This window comes from Crocuta crocuta, unplaced genomic scaffold, assembly GCF_008692635.1.
Source record: "Crocuta crocuta isolate KB4526 unplaced genomic scaffold, BGI_CrCroc_1.0 scaffold647, whole genome shotgun sequence".
In the NCBI taxonomy this organism is placed as follows: Eukaryota; Metazoa; Chordata; class Mammalia; order Carnivora; family Hyaenidae; genus Crocuta; species Crocuta crocuta.
Genome location: NW_027531286.1, coordinates 1,142,726 through 1,162,330, shown reverse-complemented (window position 1 = coordinate 1,162,330; position 19,605 = coordinate 1,142,726). Strand labels below are relative to the sequence as shown.

At 62.1% G+C, this 19,605-nt stretch overlaps 2 protein-coding genes across 4 annotated transcripts in view; one reads left to right on the top strand and one right to left on the bottom strand.

Moving 5' to 3' along the window:
- Positions 1–12,160, top strand: part of PITPNM1 (phosphatidylinositol transfer protein membrane associated 1) — a 12,921-nt gene extending 761 nt beyond the window's left edge. The window contains exons 2-24 of one of the 2 annotated variants that reach the window (XM_077771429.1): positions 23–141; positions 1,773–1,987; positions 2,073–2,194; positions 2,375–2,599; positions 3,950–4,276; positions 4,352–4,447; positions 4,530–4,637; positions 5,289–5,350; positions 5,442–5,692; positions 6,005–6,194; positions 6,294–6,401; positions 6,654–6,811; positions 6,897–7,102; positions 7,566–7,736; positions 8,402–8,566; positions 8,804–8,952; positions 9,070–9,180; positions 9,634–9,750; positions 9,900–10,048; positions 10,133–10,282; positions 10,363–10,546; positions 10,874–11,002; positions 11,646–12,160. In XM_077771429.1, coding sequence (XP_077627555.1) covers positions 64–141; positions 1,773–1,987; positions 2,073–2,194; positions 2,375–2,599; positions 3,950–4,276; positions 4,352–4,447; positions 4,530–4,637; positions 5,289–5,350; positions 5,442–5,692; positions 6,005–6,194; positions 6,294–6,401; positions 6,654–6,811; positions 6,897–7,102; positions 7,566–7,736; positions 8,402–8,566; positions 8,804–8,952; positions 9,070–9,180; positions 9,634–9,750; positions 9,900–10,048; positions 10,133–10,282; positions 10,363–10,546; positions 10,874–11,002; positions 11,646–11,909 — 3,735 coding nt within the window. In that variant the 5' untranslated portion in view covers positions 23–63 and the 3' untranslated portion in view covers positions 11,910–12,160. Of the gene's footprint in view, positions 1–22; positions 142–1,772; positions 1,988–2,072; positions 2,195–2,374; positions 2,600–3,949; positions 4,448–4,529; positions 4,638–5,288; positions 5,351–5,441; positions 5,693–6,004; positions 6,195–6,293; positions 6,402–6,653; positions 6,812–6,896; positions 7,103–7,565; positions 7,737–8,401; positions 8,567–8,803; positions 8,953–9,069; positions 9,181–9,633; positions 9,751–9,899; positions 10,049–10,132; positions 10,283–10,362; positions 10,547–10,873; positions 11,003–11,645 lie in introns of both variants that reach the window. The other variant, XM_077771428.1, reaches the window with a different exon arrangement.
- A 587-nt stretch (positions 12,161–12,747) lies between these two features.
- On the bottom strand, positions 12,748–19,479 carry AIP (AHR interacting HSP90 co-chaperone). 2 transcript variants are annotated; one of them, XM_077771432.1, is made up of 6 exons: positions 19,239–19,479; positions 15,609–15,788; positions 14,242–14,430; positions 13,628–13,804; positions 13,388–13,521; positions 12,748–13,096 (listed from the first exon to the last, which is right to left on the bottom strand). In XM_077771432.1, exons 1-6 carry the CDS (start codon positions 19,335–19,337, stop codon positions 12,763–12,765), a joined length of 1,113 nt encoding a protein of 370 aa, XP_077627558.1. In that variant the 5' UTR covers positions 19,338–19,479; the 3' UTR covers positions 12,748–12,762. The 2 variants fall into 2 exon arrangements, with proteins under 2 accessions (XP_077627558.1, XP_077627556.1); XM_077771430.1 differs by having other exon boundaries at positions 12,782–13,096; positions 13,380–13,521; positions 19,239–19,477.
- Positions 19,480–19,605: the final 126 nt, after the last annotated feature.

The following is a 19,605-nucleotide window of genomic DNA, read 5'->3' as shown; positions in this document are numbered from 1 at the left end:
GCCGCCCCCTGCCCTGCGCCAGGCGGAGCGGAGGCCGCGCGCGGCCGGCCGAGCACCTTCAGGATGCTCATCAAGGAGTACCACATTCTGCTTCCCATGAGCCTGGACGAGTACCAGGTGGCCCAGCTCTACATGATCCAGGTGAGGGCGGTGGGAAGCGGGAGCCGAAGGGGGCCCCACTTCGTGATGGGGTCACTCAACGGCAGGAGCGCGCAGGCCACACCTGGGACGAGGGGCCGGGCCGGCTCAACTCCGCCTCAGCCCGGCTCTGGGGCTTGGAAGGACTCAGAGCCTAGCGAGGACAGAGAAGCCCCCCCTTCCAATGCGGGGAGGGGGGAAAGGGGACAGAAGGGCCTGGTGGCGCCTCCCCATCCCCCAAGTGCCCGGCTGCTGGCTGGTTGACGCTCAGCCCACTTCTGATCTCCTTTAATCCTCCTTAGAATTCTAACCCCTTGTGGGAGGCAGAGGAGCGCCCGAGGAGGCAGGAGTGAGGCGCAGGGAGCCAGGAGGGGTGCTAGGTGGGAAAGAAGACTGGAAGCCGGTCCGCGGAGGGTGCAGGATCCTGACAACCCCAGGGGCTCAGGGAGACGGGATGAGGCTCAGACCCCAAAACTGTGACAGAGGCAGGGACCCAAGAGGTAGGGGTCTGAACTTGGACTGTGAGAGGGGCCGCACAGGTTTTCAGGGGGAGAGGAGGGTTGGTGCAAGGCCTCAACGAGGCCTGTGTTCCCCAGAAATGAGGGTCTGGGTCTGAGGAGACAGGAGGGCCAGGATCGGGCCTCAGGGGGTTGAGCGGGCCAAGTTCAGGCTCCAGAGCTATAAAGGGGCAGGATCTGAGTGCTCTCAAGCTATAAGGGGTGTGGCAGGAGCCGGTATTGGGGTCCCAGAGGAGGGGACTGGGGTCAGGCTCTCAGAAGATCTCCCTGATTCTTCGAGCCCACCCTCCCCGGCCTCCTTGCTGCCCCTGGAGCACACGCCACTCCCCCACCTCAGCAACCTGCCTGAACAGCTCCCCCCACCCCACATCTGCACTCCTCCACTTCAGTCATGTTCAAACTATGGTCATGTTGTGTGTTCAGTGAGCCTTTCCCTGATCGTCCTGTCATAATTGTAATCCCAACCCAATACCCCTTACCTTGGTCTACACTTTCTTCTTCCCATAACACTTCCCAGTTCTTTTTTTTTTAATTTTGTTTTTTAAATGTTGTATTTATTTCTGAGAGAGAGAAAGACAGCGTGAGCAGGGGAAGGTCAGAGAGAGAGAGGGAAATACAGAATCCAAAGCAGGCTCCAGGCTCTGAGCTGTTAGCACAGAGCCCGAAGCGGGACTCGAACCCACGAACCGTGAGATCATGACCTGAGCCGAAGTCAGGCGTTTAACCGACTGAGCCACCCAGGTGCCCCAACACTTCCCACTTCTAATAGACCCTGTCACTTGGCTTCTGAAGCCACTGTGTCACTAGAACTGAAGTCCCACAGGGAGCCAGGGGTCTTTGTTTTATTCATCAATAGGTCCCAATTAATACAATCCCAGTACGCCTGGAATAGACCAGTCAATACGCAAACGAGTGCTGGGCTGCAGGCCTTGTGCAGGACTGGACAGCAGCTGTGGCCCTGACCCCAGAGAGCTGCAGGGGGCCAGGGTCAAGTTTGAGGGAGGTCGGAAGGCTGGGACTAGGGCTCCAGCACTGTGCAGGGGGCCAGGCCAAGCCGGAGGACCCCGCGAGCTCAGCTGGGGCCGCGCCGCCCATTCTGTTCTGCCCTGGGTGCAGAAAAAGAGCCGGGAGGAGTCGAGCGGTGAGGGCAGTGGCGTGGAGATCCTGGCCAACCGGCCCTACACGGACGGGCCCGGCGGCAGCGGGCAGTACACCCACAAGGTGTACCACGTGGGCTCCCACATCCCAGGCTGGTTCCGGGCGCTGCTGCCCAAGGCCGCCCTGCAGGTGGAAGAGGAGTCCTGGAATGCCTATCCCTACACCCGAACTCGGTGAGTGGGTGGGGCAGGCCTGGGGTTGCAAGGAGAGCAGCCCTGGCGGGCGCAGTAGTGACCCTCACCCCTGCCCCGTGCCCAGGTACACCTGCCCCTTCGTGGAGAAATTCTCCATTGAAATAGAGACGTATTACCTGCCCGATGGGGGGCAGCAGCCGAATGTCTTCAACCTGAGTGGAGCGGAGAGGAGACAGCGCATCCTGGGTGAGGCCTGGGGCCAGTGAGGGGACCCTGGAGCCCCTCTGGGGCCATCTGCCACCTCAGTGGGTGGCCTCTGACAAGCCCCAGGCTCTCTCCTGGTCTTGGCTTCCTGGCTGTGGGGAAGGGGGGCACGGGCGGAGGGGGGCGGTGTTGCTCAGTGCCGCTGGACACCCCCCCCCTCAGATACCATCGACATCGTGCGGGATGCGGTGGCCCCAGGAGAATACAAAGCAGAAGAGGACCCCCGGCTGTACCGCTCGGCCAAGACTGGCCGGGGACCGCTGGCTGACGACTGGGCTCGCACAGCGGCCCAGACAGGGCCCCTCATGTGTGCCTATAAGCTGTGCAAGGTCGAGTTCCGCTACTGGGGCATGCAGGCCAAGATCGAGCAGTTCATCCATGATGTCGGTGAGCGCCCTGCCACAGGCGGCTCCCTTTACCCAGCATGCACCAGGCCCCGTGTTTGAGCCAGGGATGCTCCCTGTCGGCTGGGGACACAGAAGCCATCATTTCCACTTGATATGGTGGCACTGAGGCAGAGGGGAACGGCATCGCCTGGCTGGGGGTCAGGGAGCCTAGCCTTGAGGTACAGGTTAAGAGTCAGGAGGACAAGCAGCTGGGGACACGAGCCCTGAGGCCCATGCCGGCTATGCTGCTTTCCATCCGTTAGGCTTCCAGGATTCTCCAGCGTTCTGTGGGCCAGGGGAGACTTAGAAACTCTCACAAGGGTCAGCAGCCCTAACCAGCAACACACTAAGAAGTACAGGCTGTGGCTCTGACTCATCTTCTTGGGGTCTCACCCTCCTAACCCTGACTCCACAGCCCCTGCAGCTCAGCCCTGCCCCAACCCCCAGGTCTGAGGGTGGGCCGCCTGCAGGTAGAAGAACCCTGCATGGAGGGGTGGGGGGAGCTGGGGGCCTGGGCTCCACAGGACCTCCAGTGAGCTACTTCGCATCTCTGCACCTTCATTTTCCCTTCTGTGAATGAGCAGGAGGCTGGGCCAGGTATTAAGAGCTAACATCGACCAGCATTCACAACATGCAAGTTCCTCTGCCAATCACTTCTCATGCAAGAGTTCCTCTAACACCCTGACACCCCTACCGAGTGGGAGCTACGATTCCCATTTTACACATGAGATTAGCCTAGAGAATAATCTAGGCTGCTTGTCTTGCATTTGTAAAAAATACCAAAAAGCACAAATAAGAAAATGAAATCACCCACAGATATCCCCGTTGGTAAGATTCTGATAGATTTCCCTCCAGAAGTTTATAATTATAATCCAACCATTATTAATTTATTTCCTAGATATTGAAGCTTCTAACTTTATTCCTCTGCTTAAGATGAAAACATCCCAGAATGGGTATCATCTTCCACTACAAACTTCATTAAGTGCCAACACTTCCATTAACTATTAACACCTTCATTAACTATCAACAATTTCATTAACTGTTAATGCCTTAATTGTTAACGTCTCTGAAGACGTCAGCAGGAAGCCAGATGAAAGACAGCAAGAAGCAGGCTTGTTCCCAGCTGCCCAGAGTGTTGGGGTTGGGTGTGTGCTCAGAGTTGGGGACAAATGCCCCAGTTGCCACTCCCAGCTACTGGATAGCAGCAGCCTTGCCCTACTCCGTGGCTCTGGGTGGGTGGTGTGCCCAGGGGAGCCATCACCCACTGTAAAGGGCTGCGGGGGAGGGGGGGAGAGCAGTGGCAGGAAAACTCAGGCTGAGGGGCATGGTTCTGTCGCCCCGTCACCTGCAGGTCTGCGTCGGGTGATGCTACGGGCCCACCGCCAGGCCTGGTGCTGGCAGGATGAATGGACAGAGTTGAGCATGGCTGACATCCGGGCATTGGAGGAGGAGACTGCCCGCATGCTGGCACAGCGCATGGCCAAGTGCAACTCGGGCAGTGAGGGGCCCGAAGCCCAGGCCCCTGGGAAGCCTAGTGTTGAGGCCCGGGCTGCGGCCAGCCACGCTGGCACCCCCGATGGGCCCGAGGCGCCCTCCGGCCCCGATGCCTCGCCCGATGCCAGTTTCGGCAAGCAGTGGTCTTCATCTTCCCGTTCCTCCTACTCATCCCAGCACGGAGGTGAGGCTGGGGCACGGGGAAGGGAGGGAGCTGCCCTCGGGCTGGACTCCAGGCTGAGACTGAGTGGCCCTGCAGGGGGCGTGTCTCCCCAGAGCCTGTCCGAGTGGCGCATGCAGAACATCGCCCGAGACTCTGAGAACAGCTCCGAGGAGGAGTTCTTTGATGCCCACGGTCAGCACCGAGGCCCTGCTGGGGGCGGGGGTGTCCCTGAGCGGCTCCTTCTGCCCCATGACACAGTCCCCTGTCCTTGCAGAAGGCTTCTCGGACAGTGACGAGGTCTTCCCCAAGGACATGACCAAGTGGAATTCCAGTGATTTCATCGATGCCTTTGCCTCCCCTGTGGAGGCTGAGGGGACCCCAGGTAAAGACTGCCAGCCACCAGCACCCTGCATGCACTGGGCACTCAGAACAGCCCAGTCCTAAGCTTAATGGGGCCCTAAGTTGAGCATCAATCCAGAGAGGGTGTGCATTGAATACTCAGGTGGATAATGAGCGGATAGGCAGGGATAACAGATGGGTGGTTAAGAGCGCAAAAAATGGAGGAATTAATTTGGAGTCCAGGAAGGCTTCACGAGGGAGGTGAGATCTAAGCTGGATTTTGAAGGACTGCGCCAGCCCTGTCCCCCAGAACTTTCAGCGATGATGGAAATCCTCTAGCCACGTGTGGTTTTTAAGCACTTGAAATGTGGCTCGTGTGACTGAGGAGCTGAAATTTGTATTGTGCTTTAATTCCTTCCCATTTAAATGAGGACATGTGGCTAGTGGCCACCATACTGGACAGCGCAGGATTAGAAGGCATTTTCCAGGCAGACAGGCATCGTGGGGAGGAGGCGTTCCTCACAGGAGCAGGGCAGACATGTGCAAAGGCCCAGAAACATGAGATGTCCCATGAGAGCCTGGTGAGAGGGGTCAGAGGAAGAGGCAAACAGCCAAGCAAGGGTCCCCGAAGTGCCAGAGGAGGGGTCCCCGCAGGCCCCTCAGTCACCTTCACTGGCTGTCCCCTCTCCTATAGACCCTGGAACCGAGGCCACCAAAGACATTGGGGATGGGGCCCGAGCACCCAGGGACTCGGAGGTGAGTACGGCCAGCTACCCCATATCTGCAGTCCCCCCGCACCAGGCAGGCTACTGCTCTGACACCCCTGGCCCCCTACTGTGCCCCACAGGGCCCAGACGGAGCCGGGGAGCTGGGGGCCCAGGTGTGCGCAGTCCACGCCCTCTTCCTCATCCTGCACAGTGGCAACATCCTGGACTCAGGCCCCGGAGATGCCAACTCCAAGCAGGCGGACGTGCAGACCCTGAGCCTGGCCTTTGAGGCTGTCACACGAATCCACTTCCCCGAGGCCCTGGGCCACGTGGCGCTGCGCCTGGTGCCCTGCCCACCCATCTGCGCTGCCGCCTATGCCCTTGTCTCCAAGTACTGGTCAGGGGTGGAAGGGTGGGGGACGCACAGGGTCTTCAAGGTGCAGATAGCCACTGGGGGCTCTGGGGACCAAAGAGGCCCAAGAGGGAAGGGGGAGGGGCGGGGAAGGCAGACACCCGGGCCAGTCACCCACGGGGCTGGACTTCAGTTTCTAGACAATGGCTCCATCACAGAGGCCCTTGGGGGCTGATGCCCCTCGCAAAGGCGCCGCAGAGCTGGGACTTGCCAACGGGCTGAGGGGACTTGGAGAAGGCAGTGCAGGGGCCCCGAGGCCCTCCAACCCACCCTCCCCACCTCCTCCTCCAGCCTGAGCCCCTACAGCCACGATGGTGACAGCCTGTCCCGCTCCCAGGACCACATTCCACTAGCCGCCCTGCCACTGCTGGCCACCTCATCGTCCCGATACCAGGGCGCTGTGGCCACTGTCATCGCCCGCACCAACCAGGCCTATGCTGCCTTCCTGCGCTCATCGGAGGGTGCCGGCTTCTGCGGGCAGGTCAGTGGCCGGGGATGTTCCAGAGAAACTTGCCGCTAGAGCCCGCCGTCCGTCCGGCCGTCTGTCCGTCCTCCTGAGGGCGCCGCTCTCCCCAATCAGGTGGCGCTGATCGGAGACGGCGTGGGCGGAATCCTGGGCTTTGACGCACTCTGCCACAGTGCCAGCGCGGGCAGCGGGAGCCGGAGCAGCAGTCGGCGAGGCAGCATGGTCAGTGTGGCCTAACCCTGCCTCCTCCGGGGGGGCTGTCTCTCCAGCTCTCGGTCTCTGCCCCCCCGCCCCCACAGTATGACTTCTCTTCAGGCAGCTTCCCTTCCGCCTCACTCAGTCCTCTCTTGGGCTCTGCCCCAGTTCTTCTCTTGAGTCCCTGCCCAACCTCCAAGCCGCTCGCCTCACTTCCAAATAAGTAGAAATCGAATCGTCTCCAACCCTAAGGATATTTCTGTCCCCTGTTCTGTCTAGAACAATGAGCTGCTCTCCCCGGAGGTCGGCCCAGTGCGGGACCCCCTGGCAGATGGGGTGGAGGGGCTGGGACGGGCCAGCCCAGAACCCTCAGCCCTGCCTGCCCAGCGCACCCCCAGCGACATGGCCAGTCCTGAGCCCGAGGGTGCTCAGAACAGGTGACATTCCTGCCCCATCACCCGTGCCCTGGGCTTGTGCTGGGCTGTGGGGGTGGCAGCACTGAGCACCCCTCCCCCCCCACAGTCTGCAGGCCGCCCCTTCTACCACCTCCTCCGGGGAGCCCAGGCGGGCAAGCACAGCCTCGTGCCCCCCTGCCACCACTTCTGAGGCTCCTGATGGCCCCACCAGTGCTGCCCGCCTTGATTTCAAGGTCTCCGGCTTCTTCCTCTTTGGCTCCCCACTGGGCCTGGTGCTGGCTTTGCGCAAAACCGTGATGCCCACCTTGGAGGGTGAGCCTTTGCGGGGGGGGAGGGGGCAGCCACGCCTTTTCCTTCATCTGTTCCTCCCCTGTCTCTTTGGTCACACGCGAGATGCTACTGTTATCACCATACCTCACAGAACATATTCAATGGCTTGGCTAGAGAAGGGGAACTTGAGGCCCAGAGACGTCCAAGGTCAAGTTTCCCAAAGTGCACCAGGAGGAACTCAGGCCCCTACATGCTGCTCTGCATGAGCTGGGGTCAGTCAGTCAGGAGGAAATGCTTCATCCTGAATCCGAGCAGCAGTTAAAGGGTCTGAGCACCTCTTAGCTGAGACACCTGTCTCCCATTAACAGGACCCTGGTGACCTCTCGGGGAATGCAGGTCAGGAAGGGTGCTGGCTCCAGGTCACCCAGCATGCCAGGTGCTGCTCCCCCCCCCCTTCCAGCATGCCCAGCTGAACCTCCTCCTTCCTTTATCTTCTGGGTACCAGTGGCCCAGATGCGGCCAGCCTGTGAGCAGATCTACAACCTCTTCCACGCGGCTGACCCCTGCGCCTCCCGCCTCGAGCCCTTGCTGGCCCCCAAGTTCCAAGCTATCGCCCCGCTGGCCGTGCCCCGCTACCAGAAGTTCCCCCTGGGAGACGGCTCATCCCTGCTGCTGGGTACGCCCCCAACCAAGATAAAGGGGAGAAGGAGGAGGGCACTAACAGGGAGGGACAGGGATCGGCTCCCCTCCCCCAGGAGGATGTGAGGAGGTTCCTAGATCATTGGTCACCTCTCATGTCACCAGTCCCAGGACCAAGGAGCCCTACCCTGGCCCTCTGTGAGGTCTGGATCCCCAAGATCTTCTGACATTCTCTGCCAAGGGGCGGGGGGCAGTGGTGATGGCTGGGTTAAAGAGAGGAGCCAGAGTGGCCCTGGGGTGCCAGTGTCTGAGAATAGCCACAACGCAGAGGGGCTGCTGTATCCGCCTGTAGGGGTGCATCCATAGACAACATGTATTAGTAGGGGGCGTGTCCACGGAGTCATGCAAGTGGGTTCCCATTTGGCCCATGAGACAAATGGGCCTGTGCTGGGGTGGTGGTAGCAGGCAAGCTGGAAGGCATGTGGATGGCTGTTGGAGGAAGATAAGAAGAGAGAAAGCCCTCCCCTTTTCACTTCCACCCAAATGGGAGGCACTTCAGCCTCAGCTAAGACCTGAGCAGGGAGGGCTGGAGGGGAAGATGGAGGTGTGGGGGCCAGGCTATCCTGGAACCCCCACATGGAAAGCCAGGAGGGCAGCCTGGCTCAGACCAGCGCTCAGCTTGCCCCTCCCCCCATTCCCCAGCTGACACTCTGCAGACCCACTCAGGCCTCTTTCTGGAAGAGCTGGAGATGTTGGTGCCCTCAACACCCACCTCTGCCAGCGGTGCCTTCTGGAAGGGCAGTGAGTTAGGCACTGATCCTCCGGCCCAGCCAGCTGCCCCCAGCACCACCAGTGAGGTGGTTAAGAGTAAGTCAGCCAGCCACCCAGCCTGGGGAGGGGACAATTATTCTGCCTCCCAAAGCCCAGTTGAAACACCCTTGGCCCCAGCATTTGCTCTGGGACCAGACGGCCTCAGTACCCGGCCCCGGACTTGGCAAAGAGCAGGCTTGGCAGAAAGGAGGGAGGAAAGAGTACCCAGGGGCCAGACACGTGGGCATGAGGTGGGAGGCCACCCCTGACTCACTGCCCAACGTGGCCGTGCAGTCCTGGAGCGCTGGTGGGGGACGAAGCGGATTGACTACTCGCTGTACTGCCCCGAGGCGCTCACCGCCTTCCCCACCGTCACGCTGCCCCACCTCTTCCACGCCAGCTACTGGGAGTCGGCTGATGTGGTGGCCTTCATCCTGCGCCAGGTGGGCTCGGGGATCGGGCATACAGGGTGGGCGATGCGCGTTGGACGTGCATGGGGAGCCGCCGGCCAGAGGAGGGCCAGACCCAGGTTCCGCGGTCACGTGGCCTCGCGTGCACAGGTGATCGAGAAGGAGCAGCCACAGCTGACGGAGTGCGAGGAGCCGTCCATCTACAGCCCGGCCTTCCCCAGGGAGAAGTGGCAGCGCAAACGCACGCAAGTCAAGATCCGGGTATGTGCCCGCCCCCTCGGGTCCTCTGGAGATTCTGGGGACAGAGGCCCAGCCCTCTCTCCGCAGCACCCCGCCCCTCCCCGCCCCTCACTACCTTCCCGGGACCTCCCTGGGTGCCTCCCAGGCCTCTGTAGCCCTGGCTCCGCCCCCTCGGGGCTCGGCCCCGCCCCTGGGAACCAGGAACCTCCCCCTCCTTCCACGGCTAACGCGGGCCTCGGATCCGAGCTCTCCGCGTCCAGCCTCATCCTCCATCCCGTCCTACTCCTGGGGGCCGAAGTCCACACGCAGGCACTCGTGACCTCAGGTCGGGGTCGCAAGAGCGCGCAGCACAAGGGCCTCGCTCCTCCTGCGGAGGCCCCGCCCCCATCGGGGCCAGGGCCCTCTCAGCAGCTGCTCCCGGAATCCCGCCGTCTCGTCTCCCCGCCGCGGTCTCACGCCGTCTCCTCTCGCCAGAATGTCACTTCCAACCACCGGGCAAGCGACACGGTGGTGTGCGAGGGCCGCCCCCAGGTGCTGAACGCGCGCTTCATGTACGGGCCCTTGGACGTAGTCACGCTCACCGGAGAGAAGGTCAGGACGCGGCGGCCTTGGCCCCTCCCCGCCCCCCCGTCGAGCCGACCTCACGCCCACGGGGACCTCGCTAACCCCACGACAGCCCGCCCAGACCCTCCTCCACTCAGGCTCGGCCCCTGGCCCCTCTCGCCCGCTCTCCCCACCAGGTGGACGTCTACATCATGACGCAGCCGCTGTCAGGCAAGTGGATCCACTTCGGCACTGAGGTCACCAACAGCTCCGGCCGCCTCACTTTCTCGGTGCCCCTGGAGCGCGCGCTGGGCATCGGCGTCTACCCGGTGCGCATGGTGGTCAGGTGAGCGCCGGGCAGGCCGGGCTTCTGCGGGTCGGGGCTCCCCAGGCCTCCACCCGCGCCGCTCACGCCGTTCGCGGGCCGCAGGGGCGACCACACGTACGCCGAGTGCTGCCTGACCGTGGTGGCCCGCGGCACGGAGGCCGTGGTCTTCAGCATCGACGGCTCCTTCACCGCCAGCGTCTCCATCATGGGCAGCGACCCCAAGGTGCGCGCCGGCGCGGTGGATGTGGTCAGGTAGGAGCGGTGCTTCCCGGCTGGCCGCGGTGACCGACCCCGCCCTCGGAGACGGAGCTGACCGCCGTCCCACCCCGCAGGCACTGGCAGGACGCCGGCTACCTGATCGTGTACGTAACGGGCCGGCCTGATATGCAGAAGCACCGCGTGGTGGCCTGGCTGTCGCAGCACAACTTTCCTCACGGCGTCGTCTCCTTCTGCGATGGCCTCACCCACGACCCACTGCGCCAGAAGGCGATGTTTCTGCAGAGCCTGGTGCAGGAGGTGCGCCCGGGGAGGGCCCCGCCCCCGCCCCCGCCCCTGCCCGGGGCTGTAGGACTTATGCAGGCCCGTCTGGTCCCACCCCTAAGCCCGGGACCCTAACTGGCAAGAGAGGCCCCGAGGGCCCGGCCCCCTAGTGGTCCGTGAGAGGCCCCTAGTCCTCTGGATCAATTCCGTCTAGGGTCAGGGCCTGGTGACTAGGACCCCCGTGGCCCCGCCTCAGTCCGGCTAGCCCCGCCCTGAAGCAATCTGACCCTGGATACCCTTCCGACCCACCCAAGTCACGCGGCCCTGCCCCCTAGGGTGGCTGACCCGCTTCTCCGACCACAGGTAGAACTGAACATCGTGGCCGGCTATGGGTCCCCCAAAGACGTGGCCGTATATGCGGCACTGGGCCTGTCCCCGAGCCAGACCTACATTGTGGGCCGTGCGGTGCGGAAGCTGCAAGCTCAGTGTCAGGTGAGAGCCAAGTGCAGGCTGGGATTGGGAGCTGGCGGGGGGAGTGGAGCCTCGGTGTGAGACCACGAAGACCATCTGTGTGAAGAAGCACCCGACTGATGGGGCGGGGGGCGCTACAAAAAGGCCAGCTGGCCTCGGGGGACTGGGCTCCCCCTGGGACAAGAGTCATGAACAGCTTGGAGCTACTGGGCAGCGACAGATAACAGGCGGGAGTGTGCTCAAGACCTTGAGTGTTCCTATCCACCCTGGCACGGCCCTGGCCATGGACCTTGAGCTTCCTGAGCCTCAATTTCCTATCTGTAGAACGGAAATTATGAAATGGCACCAACCGCCACAGCTTTCATGAGCATCGTCGCTTAGTGTGCACAGGGGTGGAACCGAGCAAGTGCTTACTGTCAGCGGCTCTTCCCGCCAGGCTCCCAGGAACCCGAAGCCTGGAGAGGGGCAGAGACAGGAGTAAAGCCAGGCTGCTCTGGCTCCCAGTCTGGGGTTCCCATCTGCTGAGAGAAGACACCGGGTCAGGCTGTGCCAGGCCTGTAATGCTGCCAGCACTGCCCACGAGCCTGGGGGACGGGGACAGGTGAGGGCTACGTGTGGGCCTGAGGCCCCCGGTGCCCTCATTCCTACCCATCTCTGCCCACAGTTCCTGTCAGACGGCTACGTGGCCCACCTGGGCCAGCTGGAGGCGGGCTCCCACCCTCACGCCCCTGCGGGACCCTCCAGGGCCGCCCTGGCCAAGAGCAGCTATGGGGGGGCTGCCCCCGTGGACTTCCTCCGCAAGCAGAGCCAGCTGCTTCGCTCCAGGGGGCCCAGTCAGGTGGAGCGGGAGAGCCCGGGGACACCGCCCACCACGCTGGCCCGAGGCAAGCCCCGAAGCATCAGCCTCAAGCTGGACAGCGAAGAGTGAGGCCAGCACTGTGGTGGCCCTGAAGGGATTTATTCGTGCACTCGAGGGGCCCCGGATGGCACATGTGGGAGGCTGGGGGCCCAGACCTCTGGCCCCCCAACCCCATGCCCTGTATCTCTGTCTGCCCCTCAGTGTTACTTCCCTGTCACGTGGGAGGCACCCAGCCTCGGTGCGGGGGAGGATGTTGGCAAGGGCCCTGAGGCTTTTCCAGTGTGTGTGAATCCATGAAAATAAACCACCTGCATCCCGCCCGACTGCCCACCTGTCTCGTACCAGGGGGCAACCGAGTCCAGTTTCCAGTCTGACGAGGACACTGAAGGGTAGAGCGGGGCCAGGATGTGACCAGGGTCGAAGTGTAGGGTAGCGGCGAGGCCAGGAAGGGAGGCTGGGCCTTGGAGGTCTCACGGAGGGCCGTGTCCTCCCTTCTCCCCGAGGTCACCCCACCTCGTCCAGCCCTCCCGCCCTGGGCCAGCCTTCCAGTCCACAGGGGCCCAGACTGGGCCTCTGACTGAAATCTCCGCGCGCAGAGGCTGGGGACGTGAGACCACGGGGCCAGAGGTTGGAGGGGAGAGCCGCACTGGGGGACCATCTCACTCACACCCCCCTGGCCGCCTGGCCGCGCCTCTGTCTCCCCCTGAAGACCGAAGGCTCCCGGGCACCTCCGCCCTGGCCGGAAAAGAACACTTCCGTTGTGACAGAGATCATCCTCCTCCTCTCTGTCGGGGACATGGAGGCCCAGAGAGGTCTTGGAGCTGGTGAATGGGGACCAGGGATCAGGACCCCGATCCTTCGCCTCCCAGGACCACCCGAGTACCAGGAAATCTGAGGTGATAACCCTGGCTCTCCCAACAGATCAGCCCGGCAGGCCCAGGGAGCGATAAATACGGACTTTATATACAGAGAAGCATGGAGGAGCGGGGGCAGGGGCGGCGGCGGCGGGGGGCCACGCAGGGGAGGCAGGGCAGGCAGTGCGGGGCCCCATCAGTGGGAGAAGATCCCCCGGAAGCGAGCCCTGTCCTCTTCGTCCTTCTGCCGGATCCGCGCCTCCAGGGCCCGAAGCTCGCGGCTCACGAGGGGCGCCAGCGCGGGGTCCAGCTCCAGCACCTTGGCGAAGTCGGCCTGGGCCTCCTGGGCGTTCCACACGGCCGCGTGCGCCTTGCCCCGCTTGAAGTAGGCCTTGACGTTGTCTGCAGGGGTAGCGGCGGGCGGCAGGCAGGCAAAGGCGTGAGGGCGGGGGGCCCAGCCAGCTGCCCGCCCTGCCCGCCTTCTGGCACCGTGGGCGCCTCGTGGGGCAGAGCCCTCCCGACCCGAGGGGGCCAGCCACACGCCACCATCCGCAAGTCACTGGCACAGCAGGGCCCACAGCCCCGCCTGCGCGGAGGGTGTCTGCGCGGGCGGTCGTGGGGCCTTGGCGGGGGGATGGGAGGTGACCTCAAGGGCTGGGGCGCGCGGCCCGTGCCCGGCGCTCACCGTCGTACTTGCTGAGGATGGACGAGCAGTGGTCCAGCACCTCGTAGTACTCCTGGGCCACCAGCTTGCACTGACAGTAGTTGAGCAGCAGCGGCGTGATCTGCTCATCCAGCTGGACCCAGTCGGGGGACCCGGGCTGCTCCTGGGGGGCGCGGGGGCAGGGAGAGGGCACAGAAGACGCTGAGGGCCGGCCCCCTCCAAGGGCACCCCCCCCACACCACCCCTCCACCACGGCCTCCGGGCGGCACCTTCATCTGCAGGTTCTTGAGGCAGGCGATGGCGTCGTAGTACTTGGCGGCCGCCTCCTTCACGCGGCCCTCCCGGTACAGCCGGTTGCCCTCCTGGTGGATGAGCGGCACCGCCTTCGCCTTCTCCTCATCCGTCATCGCCCAGGGGTCCTGCTGGTACGTGCCAGGGCTCTCCACCTGCCAGAGCACGGGCCAACTCAGGGGGAGGCCCCAGGGGCGCCCCAGCTTCTCCGGCCGCAGACCGGACCTCTGGGCCTCCGGACGTTGGGCACCGGGAGCAGAACCCTTCGGCAAACGCTTAGGTAGCACCTCCTACTTGGCGAGCACTATGCCCGGTTCCAGGGACAGAACGGTGAACGAGAAGGGGACAGTCCCCACCCTCACAGAGACGGGTGGAGGCAGAGGGGCCCCAGGAGGGAGGCCCATGGGGACTGCCAGGGGCTCTGCCGGCTGTTCTCATTTCTCATCCTCACACCACCCCCCACCCCCCGCCCCCCGCCGATGGTCCGTCCACTGAGCCCAGCAGCCCTGGGGCAGGCAGGAAGGGCCAGTTCCCGCCGTGAGGCCGGGCAGGGGTGGTCTGGGGAGGCACCCACGGCCTGGTGGCCCCTCACCTTAAGCATCTCGATGTCGAATATGAGAGGCCGGGGGCTCTGCTGCAGGGCGTCCAGGTCGGCGTGGCCCAGGGAGTTGTGCTCGTGCATCTGGGCGATCCCACAGCAGTGCCGCTGGCCCTCCAGGGGATCCTTGCCAGCTGCGATGTTGCGTAAGCTCTTGGCCACCAGCGGGTACAGGACCACGTGCTGCAGAAAGGCGAGCGCGCACCCGGGGCTCTGTGAGCAGGGGCCGCCTGGTCACCCGGCCCCTGGCCCCATCGCCACCTGAGAAAGGACACTGAAGCCCAGGGAGGGGCAGCAACCGGCCCAGGCCCCGCGCCGTTGAAACGCAGGAGGGCCTTTCCCTCGGGAACGCTCTGGCCTCCCAGCCTTCTCTTCTGGCCAAGTCCCCAGCTCTTGCCACACTCTCTGGCCACCAAACCAAGCCAAGCACCTGGCCCTCCCACTCCCAACACAAACGTCCACTCTCACTGTGAACCCGTCTCCCCTGCCCTCAGGAGCTCAGTGGGATTCACGCCTCTTCCCAGGGGTGCGGCCCAAGGGCTGGACTTGTCACTACTACCGGGGGCCCCTACCTTCTGTCCTCAGTGTCTCTCCCGCCCCACCCCCACCCCACTCAGGGCCTATCTCAGGGCCGGGCCCAAGGTAGCAATGCAAAGCCCTTGGCGGAGACCTGCCGGCATAGAGCACCTGGCCTTTGACTTTCACTAGGAACAGCTCTTGGGGTGATGGGAACCAGACTACCCCCTCCCCAGTGCAAGCAGCTCTGCTCGCGGCCCCTACTGTCTGCAGCGGGGGCAGACCGCTAGAGTCACATCCAGCCAGCAGACGTGTCCTGAGTGTCGGTGCTGAGCACTCTGAACTACAGGTAAAGAGGTCTGATCCCTGCTCTGCTGGAGCTCAGACCCAGGTAGGGGGCCCGATCCTGGCCGCGTAGGACCTGAGGGGTTAGAGGATCCAGAGGGGGCTTTCAAGCCAACCACCAGCAGTCAAGGAGGGCTTCCTGGGGGTAGTGAACACAGGAATTCACTCTGAAGGATGAGGGAGGATCTTGGCCAAGAAGGGGATGGAAAGGAAAGGCAGGGAGGTGAGTGGGCGGGGAAGTGTGGCAGGGGTCGGACCCTACAGCCTGGCAGTGACGAGGGGCCAGAGAGGATTAAGGAAGGGGTTACATGGGTCACGTGCAATCCCCTGGCTGCAGTCTGTCAAGAAGAAGAGAAGGCGGAAGAGGCCAGGACCCCGGTGTCCTGCTGGTATGGTGCCCTGGAGGCAGTTCGAGGAGGCCTAGCCAGGGCAGGGGCCCCGGAACGGGGACTCGGGAATGGCTGCGCAGACACTACGGGCCGGGGCGGGACGTCATGTACCTTGACGTCGCAGCAGAACTGGGCGATCTCCCCCTCGCGCATGGTGCACACGATGGTCTCCCACACGGGCAGCTTGAACTTCTTGCCAATGATGAGCTCCATGGGCTTGCCGCGCACCCGGCTGTCGTCTAGCACAGTGCCCTCCTCGTCGCTGTGCAGAGTCCGGTAGTGGAATGTGGCCTGCGGGCCACACGGGGGATGAGGTGAGGGCACAAACTCCCGCCCAGCCCCCAAGGACAAGCCCAGCTCTCGGCTCGCAGATGGCACCAAGGGACAGGGCTCGTCCGAGGGTCACCACCTGACCTTCACCCCACCACCCAGGGGAGGTGAAGTCACGGAGAGGCAAGTAAGGGCCCCGAGTCACACGGTTAGGGGGTGGACAGGCTGGGATGGGATCTCAAGCACTCGGGCTCCAAACGTTCTTTCCGCAAATATTTACCGGGCACCTACTACGTGCCTGAGCTCTGTGCTAGACACGACAGTAGATAAAGCACACACAGGTCCCGGTGCCCACGGAGTTCACATGAAACTTCTGGAGGAAGGAGATGAGCCTCAAACAAAACAGTGTACCGTGTACGGCGGAGCTAAGGGCCGTGGATCAGAAAACAAACCGCAGCAGAAAAAGACAGGGCGAATCTACACACGGGGCCGGGAAGGGGGGCGGGGGACTCTCTGAGGAGGCAACATTTAAGCAGAGATCCGCACAGAGTACAGAAGAAAGCATGCCCCACAGATGCTGGGGCACGAAGGGGTGTGAACTTTCTAGGCCCAAAGAGCAGCGGTGGGATTGTGTGGTGTGTTCAAGAAGCATCAGGGGTGCTTGCGTGGCTCAGTGGGTTGAATGCAGACTTCGGCTCAGGTCATGATCTCGCGGCCCGTGTCGGGTTCTGCGCTGACGGCTCAGAGTTCAGAGCCTGGAGCCTGCTTTGGATTCTGTGTGTCCCTCTCTCTCTCTGCCCTCCCCTGCTTGTGCTCTCTCTCTCTTTCAAAAATAAACATTTAAAAAAAGAGGAAGCAGCATCGAGACAGGTGTGGCAGAAGCAGAGTGAACAAGCGGAGGGTGCGCGGTGGGGCCACCGGGGTCGGCAGGGATGGATCCCGCAGGGCTCGGAGGCTGTGGTGAGGACGTCGTGTCTTTACTCTGCGTGGCTCCAAGCAGAGGAGGGACAGGATCTGACGTGGCTTCCAGAGCTGCCCAGGTAAGAAAAGGATGCAGGGAGGCGAGGGCTGGTGCAGGACGGTGAGGTAGGAGGCCACTGCAGTTGGCCAGGGGGGACAGCAGTGGCCTGGACCAAGGTGGTAAGGGGGGAAGCGGTGAGAAGTGGCCAGGTCCTGGGTGCATTCTGAAGACTTGTGGAACCCGAGAGCACGCAAGGGGCCACGGACGCTGGGGGGTGTTTAGCCTGAGCAACCAGTAGGTCGGAGGGCCCTTAGCTGAGATGGGGAAGGCTTGGGTGCAGTGGGTGAAGTCTGAGCGGCAGACCAGACATCCACGTGGAGGTGGTGATTTGGGAGCCAGAAATACACATGTGGGGGATGCCTGGGTGGCTCAGTGGGTCAAGCATCCGACTGGATTTTGGCTCAGGTTTGTGAGATCAAGCCCCAAGTCAGGCTCTGGGGCTCATGGTGGGGAGCCTGCTTGGGATTCTCTCTCTTCCTCTCACTCTGCCCCTCCCCACACACAAGTGTGTGTACACATGCGTGCTCTCTCTCTCTCAAAATAAATAAATAAACTTTAAAAAAAAGATAACTTCCCTTTAAAAAAAGAAAAAGGGAAAAAAAAGAAATATACATGTGGGAGTAGTCCAGGCATGGAGAATTTTTTATTTTTTTTTTAATGTTTATTTATTTTTGAGAGAGGGAGAGGGACAGAGCACGAGTGGGGGAGGGGCAGAGAGAGAGGGAGACACAGACTCTGAAGCAGGCTCCAGGCTCCAACTGTCAGCACAGAGCCCGATGTGGGTCTCGAACCCACAAACTGCGAGATCATGACCTGAGCCAAAATTGGACGCTCAGTGTCCGGAGCACCCCTATTACTGTATTTTTAAATGTTTATTTTTGTGAGAGAGCAGGTGCGTCAGAGGTGATGGGGAAGAGGGAGAGGGGGTCAGAAGATCCAAAGCAGGCTCTGCAGCTCGTAGCAGAGACCCCAATGTGGGGCTTGAACTCAGAGCCCCAAGATCATGACCTGAGCCGAAGTCAGACGCTCAACCAACTGAGCCACCCAGGCGCCGAGAGTTTTTTCGTGAGTCTGGGGGAGATCATCTGCGGGTGAGTGCAGAGAGAAGAGATCTGAAGACTGACCCCTTGGCAGGATATAGACAGAGAAGCCCACACTCTTCCCCACCACACCAGTGTATTCCAAATCTCTAAACTGTTTCCAAACCAGTAAAGTGCAGTCAACATTGTGGGAACGAAAGGAAATGAACTTGTGCAGCATTTAGCACAGGGCACTAGGAGCATTCAGTCAAACCTGGGGGTTGTTACTTAATAATACCTGTCCCTAGTTTTTTGGTGCCATTGTTCACCAATCTTCACTACCTTTACAATATCTCTCCTCCTGGTATCTGTTCCGTCCTGGATCTCCCTTGCCAGGACCTTCTCCAAGGTCATCAACCCCCAGCCCATGGGGTCGTGCATCCACACCCACACTTCTCTCATTCAGAAAGGATCCCTCTCAATATAACTGATCACGAGAACCGTGCAGCTCCCCTCTGCTCTCAGGGCACCCACGCCGAGCCAGGCTAGGGTCTTTACCCGCACAGCGCTGCCCAGGGAGCATGTGTTCATGCACAGCTGCTCTGACTTTTGGTGTCCCCAGTTTACGCCAGGACTTCGATCATTTCCTCCAAGTGCATATTCTGTGTGACTGACTGCTCTGCTGGGCCAACAGGCTGCCCCTGGGAAGCTCCTTACTCTACAGACAAGTGGCAACTGGGAAAGGCACTCCAGGAGGAGGAACCTGCCTGAGCAGAAGCTGGGAAGCCTGGAGGCATAGGTGTTTGGGGGAGGGGATCAGAGAGGACTGGATGTACAAAGGAGAACAGTGGTAGGTTCTTTAAGTTCCCAGCCCTTCTCTGTCCTGGGCAACATCGGGTAGAACTGCCGAAAGGCTCCAGTCCGGCAGACCAGACCTCTGGGCATATTCAATGGGTTTGTGTGCCGTGGGGCCTCACTTTTCCCATCTAAACAATGGGAGCTGGTTCAACTGTTTTCAGTAGGCCCTCCTACCTACGAAAGAACTTGAACCTGGCAACCCGGAGGCCACGGGCCTCCTTCCCAGTCCTGGGGCACCTCCCAGGTCCCCGGTTTCCGGCTCTGGGTCTCCTCGCGCGCCAGGTCGGCTTCGACACTGAAGCCAAGCCCCCCTCTTATGAAGCAACCTTCTTATGCTGACTGACGGCCTCCCCGACCAATGCGGCCACCCGGCCAAGCCACGGGGCGACGCAGACGTATCCAAATTCACCCCCTGCTTAAATTCAGACCAACCAGCGTCGAGCTCGGCATGTGAGCAGTAGAGTCACTGGCCACTGCTATCTGGGCATGCGCAACCTCTCGCCTAAGGCCTCCTCCCGCCTCGCATGCGCACCGCGCCGCGGAAGGGTTGAGGGGACGGGGCCAGACACGAACCTTGGTTCCATCCTGAAAGTCAGGGAGCTCTCCTCGGCCTTCCTGTATCACACGCTTTTGGATCCCGTCCTCCCGGAGCTTTGCGATGATATCCGCCATCCTTCTTCCCCGCGGCTCTCTTTCGGTAACTTCCGGACTCGTTCGGCAGCTTCCGGACCTGCTTCGGCAACTTCTAGGGCTTCGGCAACTTCCGAGATGGCGCCATTTTGGCTGAGGGCGGACGCCAAAAAGGGACTAAACGTAGAGGCGCACGGTGATTGGTTCTCTGCGCTGTGGCCGAGCGCTCGCGGCTGACCGGGGGCGGGGCCTGAGGCCCTCTGGGGGAGGGGCCGGGGGAGGTCAGAGAGGCGGGGCCGGGGCGGGGCCG

Excerpts from the sequence above, each read along its gene's own strand:
- AIP (XM_077771432.1), bottom strand. The coding sequence starts at position 19,337 with ATGGCGGATATCATCGCAAAGCTCCGGGAGGACGGGATCCAAAAGCGT. Across the intron at positions 13,522-13,627 it reads TCAAGAACCTGCAGATGAAG|GAGCAGCCCGGGTCCCCCGA; the intron begins GTGCCGCCCGGA and ends CGCGCCCCCCAG. Across the intron at positions 13,097-13,387 it reads TGCTCGTCCATCCTCAGCAA|ACAACGTCAAGGCCTACTTC; the intron begins GTACGACGGTGA and ends CTACCCCTGCAG.